The sequence below is a fragment of the Ornithorhynchus anatinus genome, chromosome X4, assembly GCF_004115215.2.
Source record: "Ornithorhynchus anatinus isolate Pmale09 chromosome X4, mOrnAna1.pri.v4, whole genome shotgun sequence".
In the NCBI taxonomy this organism is placed as follows: Eukaryota; Metazoa; Chordata; class Mammalia; order Monotremata; family Ornithorhynchidae; genus Ornithorhynchus; species Ornithorhynchus anatinus.
Genome location: NC_041752.1, coordinates 1,412,726 through 1,431,182, shown reverse-complemented (window position 1 = coordinate 1,431,182; position 18,457 = coordinate 1,412,726). Strand labels below are relative to the sequence as shown.

General features: G+C 67.7%; 3 protein-coding genes across 5 annotated transcripts; 1 reads left to right on the top strand and 2 right to left on the bottom strand.

Annotated features, from left to right (window-relative positions):
• Positions 1 to 24: 24 nt before the first annotated feature.
• TPI1 (triosephosphate isomerase 1) lies at positions 25 to 3,459 on the bottom strand. The gene is made up of 7 exons (XM_029054311.2): positions 3,275 to 3,459; positions 2,670 to 2,793; positions 1,647 to 1,731; positions 1,419 to 1,551; positions 852 to 937; positions 666 to 753; positions 25 to 550 (listed from the first exon to the last, which is right to left on the bottom strand). The coding sequence occupies exons 1-7, from the start codon at positions 3,387 to 3,389 to the stop codon at positions 432 to 434; spliced, it is 750 nt and encodes a 249-aa protein (XP_028910144.1). The 5' UTR covers positions 3,390 to 3,459; the 3' UTR covers positions 25 to 431.
• Positions 3,460 to 6,284: 2,825 nt separating this feature from the next.
• USP5 (ubiquitin specific peptidase 5) lies at positions 6,285 to 13,165 on the bottom strand. 2 transcript variants are annotated; one of them, XM_029054304.2, is made up of 20 exons: positions 12,987 to 13,165; positions 10,921 to 11,046; positions 10,703 to 10,769; positions 10,402 to 10,535; positions 10,154 to 10,299; positions 9,876 to 10,060; positions 9,666 to 9,760; positions 9,355 to 9,548; positions 9,187 to 9,258; positions 8,969 to 9,056; positions 8,705 to 8,830; positions 8,456 to 8,609; positions 8,176 to 8,350; positions 7,999 to 8,087; positions 7,676 to 7,867; positions 7,214 to 7,357; positions 6,967 to 7,112; positions 6,712 to 6,865; positions 6,530 to 6,614; positions 6,285 to 6,422 (listed from the first exon to the last, which is right to left on the bottom strand). In XM_029054304.2, the coding sequence occupies exons 1-20, from the start codon at positions 13,095 to 13,097 to the stop codon at positions 6,329 to 6,331; spliced, it is 2,577 nt and encodes an 858-aa protein (XP_028910137.1). In that variant the 5' UTR covers positions 13,098 to 13,165; the 3' UTR covers positions 6,285 to 6,328. The 2 variants fall into 2 exon arrangements, with proteins under 2 accessions (XP_028910137.1, XP_028910138.1); XM_029054305.2 differs by having other exon boundaries at positions 7,745 to 7,867.
• Positions 13,166 to 13,853: 688 nt separating this feature from the next.
• On the top strand, positions 13,854 to 17,764 carry CDCA3 (cell division cycle associated 3). Of its 2 annotated transcripts, XM_029054306.2 has the most exons (6): positions 13,854 to 13,943; positions 15,429 to 15,564; positions 15,711 to 15,849; positions 16,665 to 16,943; positions 17,030 to 17,133; positions 17,224 to 17,764. In XM_029054306.2, the coding sequence occupies exons 2-6, from the start codon at positions 15,445 to 15,447 to the stop codon at positions 17,404 to 17,406; spliced, it is 825 nt and encodes a 274-aa protein (XP_028910139.1). In that variant the 5' UTR covers positions 13,854 to 13,943; positions 15,429 to 15,444; the 3' UTR covers positions 17,407 to 17,764. The 2 variants fall into 2 exon arrangements, with proteins under 2 accessions (XP_028910139.1, XP_039766624.1); XM_039910690.1 differs by having other exon boundaries at positions 17,030 to 17,764.
• Positions 17,765 to 18,457: the final 693 nt, after the last annotated feature.

The window sequence follows — 18,457 nt, the reverse complement described above, 5'->3', positions numbered from 1 at the left end:
ACGGAGGGCGGACACGCGAGTGGCTCCACGGTTTTTTGTTTTTTTTATTTCTGCCCCAAGCAGGGGCCGCTCACCCCCCCCCACGCGCGTACACGCACACGCGACACACAAGGTGGGCATCGCCGCAGCCCGCAGGAAGTGGGTCTGGACCGCGAGGGGGTGGGAGGAACCGGGACTGTGGACGGGCGACTGTTTAGAGCCCCCACGCCCCCCGCCGCCTCTGGCCCCTGTGATGGCACAGCGGCGCCAGGCTTGGTCCTCCCTCGGGGCCAGGACCAGAGGGGCTGGCCTACGTTGGGGCCGGGGAGGGTGCGAAGGGGAGAGGGGAGGTGCGGGAGAGTAAGACGAAGAAGATGGGGGGTGGAGGGTGGGGGGCTTTTCTAGCACAAGCATCGGGGTGGGGGGGCTGGTCCCTGGTCCCCGGCGGGTACTCAGTGCTTGGCGTTGATGATGTCGACAAATTCGGGCTTGAGGGAGGCCCCGCCGACCAGGAAGCCGTCCACGTCGGCCTGGGAGGCCAGTTCCTTGCAGGTGCCCCCTGTCACCGAGCCTGGAGGGGGGTGGAGAAGAGACAGACGGGTCAAAGGTGGGGGGCAGAGGGGATGGGACAGGGCGGGGGGGGGGGGGTCCCGGCCAGCCCCGCCTCCCCGGGGTCGGCCGCTCACCTCCGTAGATGATCCTGGTGGACTGGGCCACGGCGTCCGAGACGTGGCTCTTGAGCCAGCCGCGCAGCTTCTCGTGGACCTCCTGAGCCTGGGACGGACCGAAAGGGGCAGGGCCTCAGCCTCGGGGCGGGGCGGGGGACCCCCTCCCCCCATTCGTCCCCAGGGGGCCGGGGACCCCCGACTCACCTGCTGGGGGGTGGCCGTCTTCCCCGTGCCGATGGCCCAGACGGGCTCGTAGGCCAGAACCACCTTGCTCCAGTCCTTCACGTTGTCTGGGGGGGACAATACGGGGGCAGAGTCAAGTAGGGAGGGAGGGAGGGATGACCACTTGGAGAAGGGCAGGGGGCTGGTCACCCGCCACCCCCCCCCCAACTCCCTGTGACCATAATCGGCAAAGTGCATGAGGACCTTGCATCAGGTCCCCAGCCCCCCCACCCCTAACAGGATTTCAATCAGCTGTAGTTACTGAGCGCTAACTGCGCGCAGAGCAGTGGATTAAGCGCTTGGAAGAGTAAATAAAATAGTTTCCCTGCCCCCAAGGAGCTTAGAGTCTAGTGGGGAAGACAGACATCAGCATAAATCTAAATATAAGCGCGTCCTAAGTGCTGTGGGGCTGAGGGAGGGGTGAATAAAGGGAACCCATCCAAGTACAGGGGGGACCCGGAAAGGAGAGAAAAGGAAATGAAACGTCCCCCCCCCCCCGTTCTTTAACTCCGGAAAGGGTCCGCGTCCCCAGGCCCGTCGTCTTTTTACCTGAGATGACCTTGGTTTGCTCAAAGACCACCTTCTCGGTGATGCCCGCTTCCCTCTCGTCCAGCTTCTCCCCGATGCAGGCGATGACGCCCAGCCCCTCGGCCAGGGCGTGGGCCACCTTCTGCCCTATCAGCTGCAGGGCGAGAAGAGGTTAACCCCGGCCCCCTCAGCCTGGGGCCGGCCCGGGCCCGGTCCCGGGGTCCCGACGGGGGCGGTCCGCTCCCTCACCTCATCCGACTCCCCGAACACGTGTCTCCGCTCGGAATGGCCCAGGATGACCCAGGTGGCGCCGCAGTCCTTGATCATGGCCGGGCTGGCGAGAGAGGTCACGCTCGGGTGGGGGTAGGGCCCACCCACCTGGGACCTCACCCTCCCGGGACCGGAGAAGCAGCGTGGCTCAGAGGAACGAGGCCGGGCTCGGGAGTCGGAGGACGTGGGTTCGAATCCCGGCTCCGCCACTCGTCGGCCGTGAGACCGCTTCACTTCCCTGTGCCTCGGTTCCCTCGGTGGGGATTGAGCCTGTGAGCCCCATGTGGGACCGCTCGATGACCTTGTATCTACCCCACTCCTCAGAACAGTGCTCGGCCCATAGTAAGTGCTTAACAAACGCCAAAACTAGTATTCTAACCCCCCTCAAATCCTGCTGGGGAAGATACAGGGAAGTAACCTGGCTTTGTGAATAGAACTGGGGCCTGGAGGCAGAAGGACCTGGGTCCTAATCCCTGTTCCGCCACGTGTCTGCCGTGTGACCTCGGGCAAATCACTTCGTCACTTCCAAGGCGCTTAATGAGCGCAAAGCACCGTACTGGCCCGTCAGCTTCACTTCTCCGCGCCTCGGTTCCCTCACCTGCGTCCAACCCAATCACCTCATCTCTGCCCGGCCGCTTAGCCCGGCGAGTCCTTAACCCACGATGACAGGGAAAAGGCGCGGCGGCTGGGGGGGGCGGGGTGAGAGGTCGTGGGTTCGAATCCCGGCTCCGCCACCCGTCAGCTGGGGGACTCGGGGCGAGCCACTTCACTTCTCTGGGCCTCGGGTCCCTCTGGAAGATGGGGGCGAGGCCCGTGCGCCCCACGGGGGACGGCCCGACGGCCTCGCCTCTGCCCCGGCGCTGAGAGCGGCGCCGGGCCCCGTAGCGAGCGCCTCCCGCACCCCGTCGGTACGGTTATTCGTGATCGGAGGAGCGGGGACGGGCGGGGGCCGTTGGTTTTGGGGGGGGGGGGGGGGGTGCGGGCCGTTGGGGGACCACCTACCTCACCTCGCCCGTGAAAGCGCCCTTGGGCACCTTGTAGCAGTTCTGGGCCGCCACGCCGATCTTGGGGTCCAGCTTCTGGCGGGCAAAATCCAGGTAGATGGTGGGGGCCCCGCACACCACGTCTGGGGGAGAGAAGGAGGAGGAGGAGGAAGGTTAGAGGGTGGAGGGAGGGATGGAGGGAGGAAGGTTAGAGGGTGGAGGGAGGGATGGAGGGAGGAAGGGGGTCCGGCCGTCCCCGGCCCTCGCCCTCTGCCCTTTAGCGGGGCCCGGGTCCGGTTTCTGCGGCTATTCTGGGCGCCCCGGCTGGGGGGCCCCGCATTCCCGGGGGAGGGGGCCGGAAAAGGGGGGCAGCCGGGCCCCTCTCCCGAAATGGGCGGGGCCCCGGGGGTCGCCGCCATCATCTGTCAAACGGGGGGACAACTTGTCTCTCCCCCAGCGCTTACAGCAGCGCTCTGCACCTAGTGAGCGCTGAACAAATGCCAACCGGCTCAGCGGGTGGGCGGGGGCGGGACCGGCGTCCGTCCGCCCCCCCTCCCGGCCCGGCCTACGTGCCGCCCGGCACAGCGCCCGGGGGGGGGGGGGGGCGGGGGAGACGCCCCTCACCGGCGTCGGCGGGCAGCTTGGCCCCGTTGAGGAGGGCGATGAGCTCCCCGAGGCTCTTCTTGTCCCCGTTCATCTTCCAGTTGCCGCCGACGAAGAACTTCCTGGCGGGCGCCATGGCTGCCGCGGGCACCGGAGCGACGGGGACGACGAGCAAGGTCAGCGGCGCAGCCCGACGCCCGCCGCGCCCCCGCCGCACACTCTTATACCGCGCGCCCTTCCCCCTGGACACGCCCACCGCCGACGCCACGCTCCTCGGGCCCCGCCCACGCGGCCCGCACGTCCCGTAGGCCCCGCCCCCGTCCGCTACGTCACCGCCCTCGAGGGTGCTCCGGCCCCGCCCACCCGGCCGCTCCACGTTCCTCCGGCCCCGCCCGTCGATGACGCGACGCCCCTCTGGCTCCGCCCACCAGACCCTGTCGTCACGCGGGCCCCGCCCCATCCGAGACGTCACTGCCCTCCGGTGTCTTCTGGCCCCGCCCCCTCGGCCGCTCGACGTTCCATTGGCCCCGCCTATCGATGACGCAACGCTCCCCCGGCCCCGCCCCATCCGACACGTCACGGCCCCAAGTGTCCTCTGGCCCCGCCCCTCCTGTACGTCGCTGGCCCCGCCCCGTAACGGTCTTTTTAGCCCCGCCCCCTCATTCATTCATTCATTCATTCACTCATTCATTCGATCGTCTTTATGTTGGCATTTGTTAAGCGCTTACTATGTGCAGAGCACTGATCTAAACGCTGGAGCAGATACAGGGCCATCAGATTGTCCCTCATGAGACTCACCGTCTTCATCCCCCTTTTCCAGATGAGGGAACTGAGGCCCAGAGAAGTGAAGTCACCCAGCTGCCAAGCGGCTAGGGCCGGGATTGGAACCCATGACCTCTGACTCCCAAGCCCGGGCTCTTTCCACTGAGCCGGGCTGGGGCGCTTACTACGTGCAGAGCACTGGACTGAGCGCTTGGAATGGACAGTTCGGCGACAGAGACCAGCGGGGCCTCGGGATCGCTCCTCCGGCCCCGCCCGCCCGCGCCTAACGTCATTGGCCCCGCCCCTCGACGGCCCATAGGCCCCGCCCCTCAATCCCCACTAGCCCCGCCCCCTCCAACACGTGACCGACCCCGCCCCCTCAACGGTCTTCTTAGCCCCGCCCCCTCGATGGCGCAACCTTCCACCGGGGTCGCAATAGTAACGGTACTTAACGGTACCTGGCGCTCACTACGTGCCCCAGCACGGTGCTGAGCACCCTGGGGTGCGCACAGGCCACTTGCGTTGGCCCCGTGAGTCCCACGTGGGGCTCACGGCTTCAGTCCTCACTTAACAGATGAGGGAGCTGAAGCCCAGAGAATCATGATGATGGGGATAATCCTGGGATCTGTTCGGCGCTTACTACGTGCCCAGCACTGTTCTAAGCGCTGGGGCGGACACCAGGTCACCAGGTGGTCCCACGTGGGGCTCACGGTCTTCATCGTGGCTTAGTGGAAAGAGCCTGGGCTTCGGAGTCAGAGGTCATGGGTTCGACTCCCGGCTCTGCCACTTGTCCGCTGTGGGACTGGGGGCGAGCCACTTCACTTCTCTGTACCTCAGTTACCTCGTCTGTAAAATGGGGACGAACTGCGAGCCTCACGTGGGACGACCTGATGACCCTGTAGCTCCCCCAGCGCTTAGAACAGTGCTCGGCCCATAGTAAGCGGTTAAAAAATACCAGCATTATTATTATTATTATTATTCATCCCCGTTCGACAGGTGAGGTGACTGAGGCGCAGAGAAGTGACCGGCCTAAAGCCACGCAGCGGGCGAGTGGCGGAGGCGGGATTAGAACCCGTGACCTCCTGACTCCCAGGCCCCCGCTCTACCCACTAGGTCACGCTGCTTCTCGCCCCGCCCCGCCGGTGCTTCGGGGCCCTCCCTCCTCCCATCCCACCTCCCCCCTTCAAAGCCCTCCCGACGGGGCGCCTCCTCCAGGAGGCCTTCCCGGACTACAACCCCTTTGCCTCCGCTCCCCCTCCCCTCGACCCGCTCCCTTCGCTCTAATAATAATGTTGGTATTTGTTAAGCGCTTACGATGTGCCAAGCGCTGTTCTAAGCGCTGGGGTAGGCACAGGGAGGCTCTATCCTCCCTCCCCGCCCCACCGCGCTCGTGCATAGATCTGCATATCTATAAGCCTACCCACTGATGTCGAGGCCTCTTGTTTTGACGTCTGGCTCCCCCCCTTCTAGACCGCAAGCCCGTTGTGGGCAGAGATCGCTGAACTGTACCTTCCAAACGCTTGGGACAGTGCTCCGCACACAGTAAGCGCCCAAATACCAGTGAACCGACGAGTCCGTCGGACGCGGCTCCGGGCTGCCAGCCCCGGGCGCTCCCTGCAGCTCAGCTTGGCCTGGGCAGTGCCGCCGCGTCCGGCTTGCGGTCCGAGCCCCCGGGTCCAACCTGCCCCGAGCCCCCCCCCCCACCCCGGCCCCCTCCCAACCCAAGGACAAGATGGCCGGGGTCGTTCATCCTCTAGACTTTATTCCCATCCACCGTTTGGCGTTTCTCGGAGGGGGACGGACAGGAGACGGACGGGGGGGCGGGGGGGGGGGGCCCCGGGGGGGTCACAGAGCCGCCCTCCCCCCTCCACATGCCCGACTGGGGGGGGGTGGGGTGGGGAGGGGCACAACGAGGGACTGGAGACGGAGGGGCGGGCGCCCCCTCCCCCCACGTGATGCACGAAGCCACACGCACACGCACACGCACACACGCACACACATGACGATCCTCCCGGGGAGGGGGCCGGGCCAGGTTACACTGAGAAGCGAAGCACTGTGGATGACGTGCCGGGGGGTGGGGGGGGGGGCGGGGCGGGGTCGTGAGAGGAGAAGGGGAGGCGGTGCCAAGGGAGCCGGCCCCGACCCCGACCGCCGCCCCCCGCCGAAGTCCGTGGGGCTCCCCTCCCCCCGCCCCCCCGGCCCCCGCCCCTCTCCCCGGCCCATCCCGTCCCGCCGGCGGGCGACGGCGCGGCCGGCGCCGTGCGTGCCCCCGCCCGGAGGAGGGGCGGCGCGGAGGGGAGGGGGGGGCGGGCCCTAGCTGGCCACCCGTTGGTAGAAGTAAATGTAGCCCAAGTCCTTGGGGGGCTTTTCCGAGGCGCACACTTTCTGGTCGTTGTAGATCACCCACCTGGGCCGGGGAGGAAGAGGAGGGCGCTCGCCGACCCGACCGCCTCCCCGCGAGGGGCTCCCGGGCGTCCTCCGCCACCCCCGGCCCCCGCGCCCCCGGCCCCGTACCTGCCCTCCTTCTTGATGTGACAGACGTAGTGCCCGCACATGGTGGAGGTGCCCATGTGGCTGATGAAGGCGAAGAGCTGATACTCTACCCGGGGGAGAGGCGAGGGGCCCGAGTCAGCGGCCTCCCCCGGGCCCGGGCCCCGGCCCCGGCCCCGAGCCCGCCCGGCCCCGGGGGCACTCACTTCCGGGCCCGTCGCGGACCTTGGGCCCCACGGGCACCGACTCGGAGATGGAGTCGGCGGCCGAGCGGCCCTCCGACACGTCCATGGCGGCCTCGGCGTCCAGGTCGTCGATGTGGCTGAAGATCCAGTCGACGGCCCGCTCCAGGCTGTTGCTCTGCGGGGGGGGCGGCGGGGCGGAGAGGGGCTCGGCCTTCCGGGGTCCCGGCCCCCCGCCCCCCCTCCGCCCCGCCCCCGGCCCGGCCCGCGCCCCCGCACCGTGGCCCGCAGGGCCTTCATGGCCTGGTCCCGCGAGAAGCCCATGGAGACGATGGTGGCCACGCAGTCCTCGGACGGGGGGTCGGCGGCCGCGCCGGTGGAGCCGGGCCCGCTGGAGCCGGGCAGGACCAGGGGGTTGGCGAAGTCTGCGGGAGGCCGGCGGAGCCGAGGGCGACGGGGTCACCGGGTGCCCTCCCCGCCGCGCCGCCCCGCCTCCCGGCGCCTCCCCGCCCCGGCCCCGCCTTACCCGGGTCGTCCATGTGGGCCATGACCCAGTTCATGGCCGCCTCGGCGCCGCTGTTGCCGGTGTAGTAGACGGCTTTGCGGCAGGCGTCCATGGGGAAGCCCATCTCCACCAGCTGGATGATGACCGACTCGTCCAGCATGGGAGCTGCCGGGGGGGGGGGGGGGCGGGCGGAGGGCGCGGGGGTCACCCGGCTCCCGGGGGGCACCGCCGGGACGCCTCCCCCACCGCCACCGCCCAAGTCCCCGCCCTGCCGGCGGTCGGGCCCGAGGGGGGGGTGGAGGAGGAGGAGGAGGAGGAGGAGGAGGCTCTGACCTGGGAGAGGGGGGAGAGGGAGGACAGGAGAGGCACAGAGGAGGAGGAGGAGGAGGAGGAGGAGGAAGAGGAGGAGGAAGAGGACAGGGCCGGGCAGGACGGCCGAGCAGGGAGACGCACAGGACGGAAGACAGGAGAAGAGCCACTAACATGTCGGAGAGGAGAAGTGAGGGGAGCAGAAGGAGTCCTCGTCTTCGTTGCCATAGAAACCAAGGCTACCTTTGGGCTCGTCCGGGGTCACCAGGGGCGGGGCGATGTCAGGAAGCTCCTCCTCCCCGGCCTGCAGCCCCGCCCCCCGCAGCTGAGCAATGTCCAGCTCCTCGGGCATCTCGATGGACACGTCTGCAACGGCACCACCCGGCGTCGCCCCCGTCGCCCCCTCCAGCGGGTCGACCCCGGGCCCCTCCCCGCGCCTCCCCCCCCCCGGGCCCGTTGCCCACCCTCCCCACCCCCCGGCCGGGGCGGCCCCTCACCGAGCTTTTTGGGGACCCAGTCCAGGCCGAACGTGAACTTCTTGATCTGGATGACCAGGTAGTCGGGGAAGGAGGCGAAGCGGGTGGTCCTGGGGAACGGAGACCGGAAGGCTGGGGCCGGGGGCCCGGACGCCGGGGCGGGCGGGCGGCCGGGCGGGCGGGGGGGACGGGACTCACTTGACGGCCACGGACTTGGCCTGCAGGGCGGTGCTCCAGAAGTCGTCCACCTGCTCGGGGGCGCCGTAGGCCTCCAGGCAGGAGCTGAAGGGCACCTGGGCCCGCACCAGCTCCGGCAGGGGCTGCTTCTCCTCCTCCGCCTGCCGCTTCTTCTCCTCGTACTCCAGGAGCTCATCTGCCCGGGGGGAGGGCGGGGGGAGAAGGGGACGGTCGGCCCGGCCCCGGGGGCCGCCGGGAGTGGGGCCGCGGCGCCCTCCCGCTCCCCCGTGCCCACCCGCACCTTTGTTGAGGGCCGCGTCCATGGGCACCGGCAGCTGCATGATGTAGTCCACGCGCTGCGTGTATTTGACCTTCTCGGTGGCCAGGCACTTGATCTTCTCCTCCACCAGGAAGCGGAAGACCTCGTTGGGGTTCTCCGAGCTGCGGCAATTCCTCTGCCCGGCGGGGAGGGGACACGGCTTCAGGTCGGGGACGGGCGAGGGCGACGGGGGCGGTCGCGGATGGGGCGGGGCGGGGGGAGAAGCGGTACCTCCACCATGTTGATGAAGTGGAGAAAGAACTCCTGGGCGTCCTGCTGCCGGTTGGTGGAGAACTCGGGGTGCCCCTTGCCCACCAGGGACTTGAACATGCGGGGGGCGATGCCATCCTGCATGCCCTGGGGATGGGGGACAAGGGACGGGAACCGGCTGGGAGGGAGGCCTCGGGAGCCCCCCGGGGAGGGAGGTCCCTCCGCTCCTCCCCCGCGGCCCCCGGGGTCCGCCCGCCCGCCCGCCCGCTCGGCTTCCGGCCTCACCTTCTGCTCCGGCCCCTGCTCCCCATCTCCCGAATCCGGGGCCGGTTTGGAATATTCCCCGGAGAGGAGGCCGTGGCCCAGCTTGGCCCTGGGGGGATGGGTGGGGAGGGGGAGCGACTCAATCGCGGGGCTGAGCACGGCGCCCCAATCCCCGAACCCTCTCCCCAGCAGCTCCCCGGGGCGGGGGCGGGGGGCGGGGGGCGGGGGCGGCTACGTACACCTGCGTGCTGAAGTCCTGGGTGGGGTCGGACGGGGCGTTCTGGAAGATCTTCTCCAGCTTGTCCACGTACCTGGGGGCAACGGGAGGGTCAGGGGGGCCCGAGCGGGGTCGGGGCCCGGCCCCGGAGGCGGACCGGGCTCATCGGGGGTGGGCGGGGGGCACTCACTTCCTCTGGAAGTCGGGGATGCTGAAGACCACCTGCATGACGGAATTCAGGTAGCAGCTGTTGCCCAGGTTGCAGATGCCGGTGTAGCCGGGGCCGTAGAGGGGCCGGAGGGGCCCGCCCGACTCCTGCAGCAGCTCCCACTCCCCGATCCGCTGGTTCATGTCGATCTCCAGCTCGGTCATCGTCTTGTCCGTCTGCCGGGGAGGGAGGGACGGAGGGAGGGAGGGAGGGAGGCCGGCCGGTGAGCGGAGGGGGAGGGGGGTCCGCCTCCACCCCCCCCCGGGCGGGACCCTGCGCGTCCCCGGCCCCACCTTCTGCATCTTCAGCATGTCGATGCCGAAGTGGGACAGGTGTTCCGCCAGGTTGGGATCCAGGACCATGTCGTCCTCGTCGTACGAGTAGACGTCTGAGGGAGGGCGGGGCGGCGGGTGGGAAGGCAGGCGCGCCCCCTTGCCGCCCCCGCTACCGGCCCGGGGACCGCCCCCCCCCCCCGCCCCCCAGTCCGTTCCGTCCGGCCGCACCTGCTCCGTCGGGCGTGATGGTGCCCAGCTTGACGGCCAGCGGGTAGCCGGTCTCCCTGTAGTGCTCCACCGCGTGGTTGTTGCCGCCGCTGCCGTCGAAGTAGCGTCGGCCGCACAGGATGGAGCCGTCCGTCATGTTCAGCCACAGGTTCTCCCGCATGTCGCACTTGGAGCACTTCCAGCCGCTGCCGGGGCGGGCGCGGCCGTCAGCGGGCACCGGGGGCGGCCCCCTCCCCTCCCCGCGGCCCCCTCGCCCGGCGGCGCCCCCCCGGCCTCACCAAGGGGGGATGCGGGCGGGGTTGTCCAGCTGCTTGAGGTTGAAGGCGTGCCGGGACACCTGCCGCACCTCCCCGTCCCAGGCCTGCACCTCCTGCTTCCGCGACGCCGAGTCGGCCGACAGCAGGGCCTCCACCGCGCTCGTCACCTGGGGTCCGCGGAGGTCGGGGGGGTCAGCTGGGCCACCCCCACTTCTGTCCGTTCCCCCCCCCCCCCCCCGTCCTCCCGTCCCCGCCGGCGGGGGCCGTACCCGCTCTCGGACCATGTCCGGCAGCCCTCCCAGGCCGTCCCGCCCGATCTCCAGGTAATCCGGCAAAATGACAATCTTCACGTCCTCGTCGTAGTCGAGCTTCTCCTCTGGGATGTCGAACCCGCCTTCCACGCCTAGGGGAGGGGCACGTGCAGGTGGGGCCGTGACCCGGGCCCCCTCCCCCCCCCGCCGCCCCCCGCCGCCCCCTTCTCTCCCACGCCGCAGGGCAGGCCAAGCCGAGCCCCCGTCCCTTCAACGTCCTTCTCGGGACGGACGGACGGACAGAGGGAAGGGGGCTCACCGATAGCCAGCCGGGTGGGTTTCTTCCTGGGGGGGTCTCCGGTCCCTGAACTGTTGTCTTCTACTTTCTGCAACGAGGCCGAGAGCGGCGGGGGTGAAGTCGACAAAGGGCCGGGCCGGGGGGGGGGGAGAGGGGGGACGGGGGCGGTGAGGACGGCCGGGGAGCGAGGGACCCCCGGCCGGACGTCGGATCGGGAGGGGGCGGGGGCGGCCACGTACCGGCCGGCGGGTGCGCTTGAGGTGCAGGTAGACTTTCTGGCCCGTCTTGCCGTAGTGCCTCTCCACGTACTGCTTCCCGAAGCCCAGGAAGGTGTTCATGCAGATGTACAGGCCGCCGTCAGACTCCTGCGGGCGGGAGAGCGGAGGGAGGGGGAACTGTGACGCCCACCCGGGGGTCGGGGGGCTGAGCCGGGGGCGACTCCCCTGGCCGGTCCGCCCTCCCCGGGCCCGAGCCCCCAGAGCCACGAGGGCCCCTTGGGGACGACGAGAGCCGGCCTCCGGTCTCCTGCCTCCCGTGGGCTCGGCCGTCCGAGGCCCGGGGGCCGAGGATGAAGGGGGGGGGAGGCGCCCGGGGCTTCTGACCCGACCTCTGGGTCGGTCCCCGGCGTCTCCACCTGCTCGGGCCCGGCCCTGCCCACCTGGCGGAGGTTCTAATAATGTTGGTATTTGTATTTGTTAAGCGCTTACTAGGTGCCAAGCACTGTTCTAAGCACTGGGGTAGACACAGGGGAATCAGATTGTCCCACGTGGGGCTCACAGTCTTAATCCCCATTTTACAGATGAGGTAACTGAGGCACCGAGAAGTTAAGTGACTTGCCCAAAGTCACACAGCTGACAAGTGGCCGAGCGGGGATTCGAACCCATGACCTCTGACTCCAAAGCCCGTGCTCTTTCCACTGAGCCACGCCGCTCTCCCTGTTGCCCAGTTATCCATTCCAAGCGCTTAGTCCGGTGCTCTGCACGTAGCATTCACTCATTCATTCACTCAATAGTATTTATTGAGCGCTTGCGACGTGCAGAGCACCGGACTAAGCGCTAATGAACGGTTGCGGACGCCGCCGGGCCCCGGCTGGAGTTTTTGGAGCGGGTCGGAGCGAAAGGGGGGCGAAGGGGGCACGTCGCCTGGAAGGTCGGGGCGCAGGCTCCGTCTCCTCCCGGCTCATTGGGTTGCATCTGTGGGGTGCTTGCTGGGGGGCAGAGCACTGTGCTAAGCAGTGTGGCTCAGCGGAAAGAGCCCGGGCTTGGGAGTCACAGCTCGTGGGTTCGAATCCCGGCTGTGCCACCCGTCAGCCGGGTGACTGTGGGCAAGTCCCTGCGCTTCTCTCTGCCTCGGTTGCCTTATCTGCACAATGGGGGTTAACTGTGAGCCTCACGGGGGACGACCTGATTCCCCTGTATCTTCCCCAGCGCTTAACAAATAGGGAAGCAGCGTGGCTCCGTGGAAAGAGCCCGGGCTTTGGAGTCCGAGGTCATGGGTTCGAATCCCGGCTCAGCCACTTATCAGCTGTGTGACTGTGGGCGAGTCACTTCACTTCTCGGGGGCCTCAGTTCCCTCATCTGTCCAATGGGGATGAAGACGGTGAGCCCCCCCCGTGGGACAACCTGATTCCCGTGTCTACCCCAGCGCTTAGAACAGTGCTCGGCACATAGCAAGCGCTTAACAAATACCAACATTATTATTATTAACAGATCCCAGCATTATTAAGCGCTCGGAAAGCACAGCAGTAAAGAGGGGCGTGGGAGCCCCCCCCCCCCTTGCACCCTGGCAGGGGCAGCCCCGGGAGGTTGCCCCCTTTGCCCCGCCGCCCTGCGCTGGCACACGGGCGCCCCCCCTCGGCGGTGCATTGTGGGAAGGACGATTCCCCCTCCCCCCCACCGCCCGACCAGTTCAGGTCAGCGGGAATCCGGCCACGCCGATCCGCCCCCTCCCCCCCGCGTGGACTACAACTCCCAGAGGCCCCCGCGCGCCCGCCCCGGGGGCGCTCGGGAAATGTAGTCCGGCGTCGGCGGGCGGGCGGCCCGAGCGGGCGCGGGGGGACTACGGCCCCCAGAGTGCACCGCGGCCCCCCCCCCCCCAGGGCGGCCGCCGCAAGGCAGGCTGGGGGCGGTAGTCGGGCGGGGCCGGCGCGCTCCCGCAGCCGCACGGCGGGGGCGGCGGCGGGGGACTACGAGTCCCATCGGGCCCCGCGACGCGGCGGCCGCCCGGGCGGTGCAGGCCCCGGCGGGATGACCGGGAGCGGCGGAGGGAGCCGGGGCCGGGGGGGGGGGGCGTGGGAGCGGCTTACCGGCGTGTCGAAGGAGAAGGCGCACTCGTCTTTGTGGACCCGGTCTCCGGCCTTGGGGACCCGGATGGTCGGCAACACCGACCGCAGCGCCTCCTCGCTCAGCTCCGCCATGACACCGGCAGCGGCTCTTCCACACAGAGCGGCTCCCACCGTTCCTCACGCCCCCCCCCTCCCCTCCCCCCCGCGGGCGCCGACCAATGGGCGGCCAGCGCCGGGCGCAGGCGCGACCCGGGGAGGAGCGGCGGACGGCGGTTGGGCGGGGTTAGGCGGGCGGAGCCGGCCCGAGCCAATGAAAAGCCGCGCCCGATAATTGATGGTCGGGGCAGCCAATCCGCGGCCCGGAGAGACCCGGCGCGTGCTGGAGTGGAGCGGCGAAGCCAAATTGTACCGCCGGCGACCCCCGCCCTCCCCCCCTCTCGGCTAATCGCTAGCCCTCGGTGCGATAACGGGCGGCTCGGCCAGCCAATGGGACGTCGAGACGGATGGGGCCCGGCTCCAAATCCCCCGAAAGGCCTCGGCGGGATTTGAAAAGTAGCCGCCCCAACGCGGGAAGGCGTGATTGACGTCCCCCGGAACCAATGACGACGAATCCCGATGGTCGAGCGATGAGGTCGTCGACGGGGGGGCGGGGCCCGCCCCGCTCGCATAAGGAATGAATGGAGAGGCCGGAGGCGGCGCCCGCCACGGCCGGCAGGGGGCGCCGGCGCCCGGGACTAACCCCCCCTCGGGGGCGGGGCGAAGCGCGTCCCTCGAAGCTGATTGGGCCCGGCGGACGGAGGGCTGCCGACGGACGTCTGTGGCGTCCAATGGGCGTCCGGGGCCCCGCCAGCCAATGGGAGCGGGGGCGGGGGGCGGGGCGGGAGGTTTGAAACGCGGCGCCGGGAGCCGCCGGACTCCGCTCAGCGCGGCCGGGGGAGGAGGAAGAGGAGGGGCGGGGGGGGAGGCCGCAGACGTCCAGTAAGTAGCGCGACCCCCGCCGGGGGGCGCCGGAAGGAGGGGGGGGCGGCCAGGAGGAGCTGGGTTCTAATCCCGCCCGGTGGGCTGGGTGCCCTTGGGCAAGGCGCTTCCCTTCCCCGGGCCTCCCTGCCCCCGTGGTGAGAACGGTGCTACTTCTTGAGCGCCTGCGCTGTGCCAAGCCCTGCTCTAAGCGCTGGGGGAGGGTCATCGGGTGGTGCCCCGGGTGGACCCGCGGCCCCATTTGACAGAGGAGGGAACTGAGGCCTGCAGAAGTTCATTCATTCCGTAGTATTTATTGAGCGCTTCCTATGTGCGGAGCACTGGGCTAAGCGCTTGGAATGGACAATCGGGCCACAGATAGAGACCGTCCCTGCCCACTGCCGGGCTCACGGCTCTAATCGGACATTTGAATGAATGAGGCCCAGAGAAGTGAAGTGACTTGCCCCAGGTCACCCAGCTGACAAGCGGCAGAGGCGGGATTCGAACCCACGACCGCTGACTCCCAAGCCCGGGCTCTTTCCACTGAGCCACCCTGCTTCTCATCAGGAAAAGGGGGGTGGAGACTGGGAGCCCCGCCTGGGGCAGGGATTGGCCCCAGCCCCGTGGGCTCCTGTCCACCCCAGCGTTTAGTACAGGATTTGGCACATAGTAAGCGCTTAGCAAACGGCCGTAATTAGCGGAAAGAGCCCGGGCTGGGGAGCCAGAGGACGTGGGTTCTAATCCCGGCTCCGCCACTCGTCTGCTGGGTGACCATGGGCCAGCCGCTTCACTTCTCTGGTCCTCATTCATTCAATCGTTTTTATTGAGCGCTTACTGCGTGCAGAGCACTCATTCAACCGTATTTATTAAGAACACTAATGACGATGGCATTTGTTAAGCGCTTACTATGTGCCAAGCTCCGTTCTAACCGCTGGGGAGGATACGAGGTGATCTCACAGTCTTCATCCCCATTTTACAGATGAGGGAACTGAGGCCTAGAAGTGAAGTGACTTGCCCTAGGTCACACAGCTGACAAGCGGCGGAGGGGCGATTAGAACTCACCACCTCTGACTCCCAAGCCCGGGCTCTTTCCACTGAGCCACACTGCTTCTCTTGAGTCACGCTGCTTCTCTTATTTATTCATTGACTGATTTGTTTATTATTTATTATTTATTTAGTGTTTATTGAGCGCTTACTATGTGCAGAGCACTGGACTAAGCCCTTGGAAAGTACAGTTCGGCAACAGATAGAGACAATCCCCACCCAACGACGGGCTCACGGTCTAGAAGGGGGGGAGGCAACGAAACAAGTTGGGCATCCGCAGCAGTGACCTCATCTGTAAAATGAAGATTGAGGTCGTGAGCCCCCACGTGGGACAAGCCGACGACCTCGTATCTCCCCCGGCGCTTAGAACAGGGCTTGGCACATAGGAAGCGCTTAACAAATATCATCATAATTACCCTTATTATTCTTTCCTTCCCCCGCTTCTCTCCCTTCCTTCCCCAGCGCAGGACCCGCGGCCATGGGCAGTGCCAAGAGCGTCCCGGCCACCCCGGTGCGGCCCCCGCCGGTCAACAAGCACCTGGCTCACGTGTCGGACCCGCGCTCCCCCAGCGCCGGCATCCTGCGCACCCCCATCCAGGTACCCGCTCCCCGCCGAAGGAACCCAGGCTCTGTGCTGTGGGTCTGCTTATCGTTAAACTGTCCTCGCCTCAACGCTCGGCACAGTGCTCTGCACAAAGGGAAGCGCTCAGTAAATTGGAAGGACTGAAGGGATGTCTCTGGCAGGTGGAGAGTTCCCCGCAGCGGAGTCCCCCAGCCCCCGTGGAGGCGGGAGAGACGGCCGGCGCTGACCAGCCTCGGGCCGCCGACCCCCGGTCCCCCACCCCCGGCATCAGCCGCACCCCCATGAAGACCGGCGCGGTGGGTGAGTGTGGAGTTGGGGGACGGAGAAGCAGCGAAGCCTAGTGGTTAGAGCCCGGGCCTGGGAGTTTAGGGGGACCTGGGTTCTCATCCCGGCTCTGCCCCTCGTCGGCTGGGTGATCTTGGGCAAGTCATTTAACTGTGCCTCGGTTACCCCATCTGTAAAATGGGGATTTAGACTGTGAGCCCACGTGGGACAACCGGATCACCTTGTATCCTCCCCAGCACTTAGAACAGTGCTTTGCACATAGTAAGTGCTTAACAAATGCCTTCGTTATTATTACTCCTCTGGGCCTCTCAGTTCCCTCATCTGGAAAATGGGGGTTAATAATGTTGGTATTTGTTAAGCGCTTACTATGTGCCGAGCACTGTTCTAAGCGCTGGGGTAGACATAGGGGAATCGGGTTGTCCCACGTGGGGCTCACAGTCTTAATCCCCATTTTACAGATGAGGGAACTGAGGCACAGAGGTTGAGACTGGCATCCCCCATGTGGGACAGAGACTGTGCCCCACCTGATTAGCTTGGATCTACCCCAGTGCCTGGCACCCAGTAAGCGCTTAACAGATATCCCAAGAAAAAAAAAAAATGGGACTCAGTCCCATATGGAGCTCACAGATATGACGAACAGGTATGGAAACCCCATTTTATAGATGAGGAAATAAGCCCGGTGAAGAGACTCAGCCAAGGTTACCCACAGGATTAGAACCCAGGCCTTTGCTCTTTCCACCAGGCCACACTGCTTCTCGGGCTTTGGCCCTGGAGGGAGGTGGGGGGCTGGGGTGATCCCCGCCCCTAACCTGCCCACTTCTCTCTCTCAGAGCCCACCGTGCTCCTGGGGAAGCAGCTGGGGGCTGAGTTGGAGGCGGAAGCCCCTGAGTTTTCCTCAACCCCCAAGCGGGCCGCGTCTTCTGCATCCGGGGTCGCCCCGGAGGGCCCCTCCCCGCTCGCCCCTGGGCTGGGCTCGGGGGCAGAGTCGCCGCCCGCTCCTCCCCTGCACCGCCTCTCTCCGGCCGAAGGGGATGGGCCGCCCGCCCCAGCGGGGCCCGCTCAGGCCTCGGACAAGCTCCCGCGAGGCCCGGAGACTCCTCGCTGCGCAGGTACCCGCCGGGCTGGAGGGTGGGTGTATCTGTGGGTGCACCCGGATGGGCTGCGGGACCCTCCCCTGGCTCTGTTTCTCACCCAGGTGCCAGGGGCCCCCTCAGGAAAGCCTCCGCCAAAGCCCTGGGTCGCTCCCCCCTCACCATCCTCCACGACGACAACTCTCCCAGCCCCCTGCCCTCCCGCCAAGTAAGGAGCCGCGGGCCCGGGGGTGGGCCGGGGGGGAGGCGGACCCCGGGCCCCCTCCGGCCCTCCCCGACTCCTTCCCCTCCACCTCAGGGCAAGCGTCCCGCGGGCCCGGGCGAGAACGCGGGCGAGCGTCCCGAGCGGGTGGGGCCGGGGGCCGGGCGGCCCGTCAACGGCGCAGCGAAGGTGGCGGCCAAGAGCGCGGCGGCGGGCTGCGGCAGGGAGCGCCGACTGGACAAGGAGAACCGGCAGCACCGCCCCCTCGTCGATAACTAGGCGGGCCGGGCCCTCCTTCCCCCCGCTTCTTTCCCGGCGTCCTCTCGGGGGGCTGCTGATGGGGCGACCGAAGGTTGACGGCGCCGGCACCGAGTCCAGGGACGCCTAGGCTCGATCGGCCCCCCCCCCCCCCCCCCGGGCCTTCCCGGCGGGGGGTGGGTTTCGCCCCGCCTGCTGCCCCCCGCCTTCTCCGCCATCCCCCACACAGAAGGGCGAGGGAGGAAGGGAGTGCCGTTACCCACCCCCGCCATCTTTCCAGGCGGACTGACCGGGAAAAGCCCCATTTTCCCTAGCTGTGTGTGGATGTGTATATATACGCGTGGACGTGTGCGTGTGAATAAAGACACTTCAAACCACCTCCGGCACCTGTTTTAAAATGGGTGTGGGCGGCAGGACGGAGGTGAGGCTCTTGGTCTCCCCGCCGCCCTCCGACTTGGGCCGTGTCCCAGCGGGGGCCCTGCCCCCTCCCCGGAGTGGCTCTGTGTAGGAGGTGGCATCAGAGCTGGGGGGCGGGGAGGGCTCTGGGGGGCTGAGGTGAGCGCAGGATGGTGTCAGGCACCCACATCACACACATCTAAGCCACAGGACCGCTCTTTATTGTTGGAGCAAAGCACCGCCCCATCTGGGGGGAGGGAAAAAGGGAGGGGGGGCGAGATAGCTAGGGGTCCACGAAGGGCATTCTCCCTCCCTCCTCCATCAAGCTGGGTACGTGCGTGGGAAGGTGTGGGCTGTGCCCAGCTCCGCTCCAGAGGGCTAGGGACGGCAGGATCCGCCAGGACCAAGGGTCAGCTAGAAAGCGCTTGTCCCTGCCCCTTGGTTGGGGTGGGAGGGGCAGTGGAGTCCAATCAGGCCCGTGCCCGGCAAGCTGAAGCAAAACTGCCCCTGGGGGGGGGGGGGGGGGGGAGTGAGGAGGAGGCAGTAATTCTGCCTCACCTCAGCCGATCCCCCTAGAGAAGCAGCATGAGGACAGGGCCTCGGCCTGGGAGTCAAAGTCCTGCGTTTTAAACCCGGCTCTGCCACTTGTCTGCTGTGTGACCTAGGGCAAGTCACT

Excerpts from the sequence above, each read along its gene's own strand:
- USP5 (XM_029054304.2), bottom strand. The coding sequence starts at position 13,097 with ATGGCGGAGCTGAGCGAGGAGGCGCTGCGGTCGGTGTTGCCGACCATC. Across the intron at positions 11,047-12,986 it reads CCTTCTCCTTCGACACGCCG|GAGTCTGACGGCGGCCTGTA; the intron begins GTAAGCCGCTCC and ends TCCCGCCCGCAG. Across the intron at positions 7,113-7,213 it reads GGCCCACATGGACGACCCGG|ACTTCGCCAACCCCCTGGTC; the intron begins GTAAGGCGGGGC and ends GGCCTCCCGCAG.
- CDCA3 (XM_039910690.1), top strand. The coding sequence starts at position 15,445 with ATGGGCAGTGCCAAGAGCGTCCCGGCCACCCCGGTGCGGCCCCCGCCG. Across the intron at positions 15,850-16,664 it reads CATGAAGACCGGCGCGGTGG|AGCCCACCGTGCTCCTGGGG; the intron begins GTGAGTGTGGAG and ends TCTCTCTCTCAG. Across the intron at positions 16,944-17,029 it reads GGAGACTCCTCGCTGCGCAG|GTGCCAGGGGCCCCCTCAGG; the intron begins GTACCCGCCGGG and ends TTTCTCACCCAG.
- TPI1 (XM_029054311.2), bottom strand. The coding sequence starts at position 3,389 with ATGGCGCCCGCCAGGAAGTTCTTCGTCGGCGGCAACTGGAAGATGAAC. Across the intron at positions 2,794-3,274 it reads CAAGCTGCCCGCCGACGCCG|ACGTGGTGTGCGGGGCCCCC; the intron begins GTGAGGGGCGTC and ends TCTCTCCCCCAG. Across the intron at positions 938-1,418 it reads GCAAACCAAGGTCATCTCAG|ACAACGTGAAGGACTGGAGC; the intron begins GTAAAAAGACGA and ends TGTCCCCCCCAG.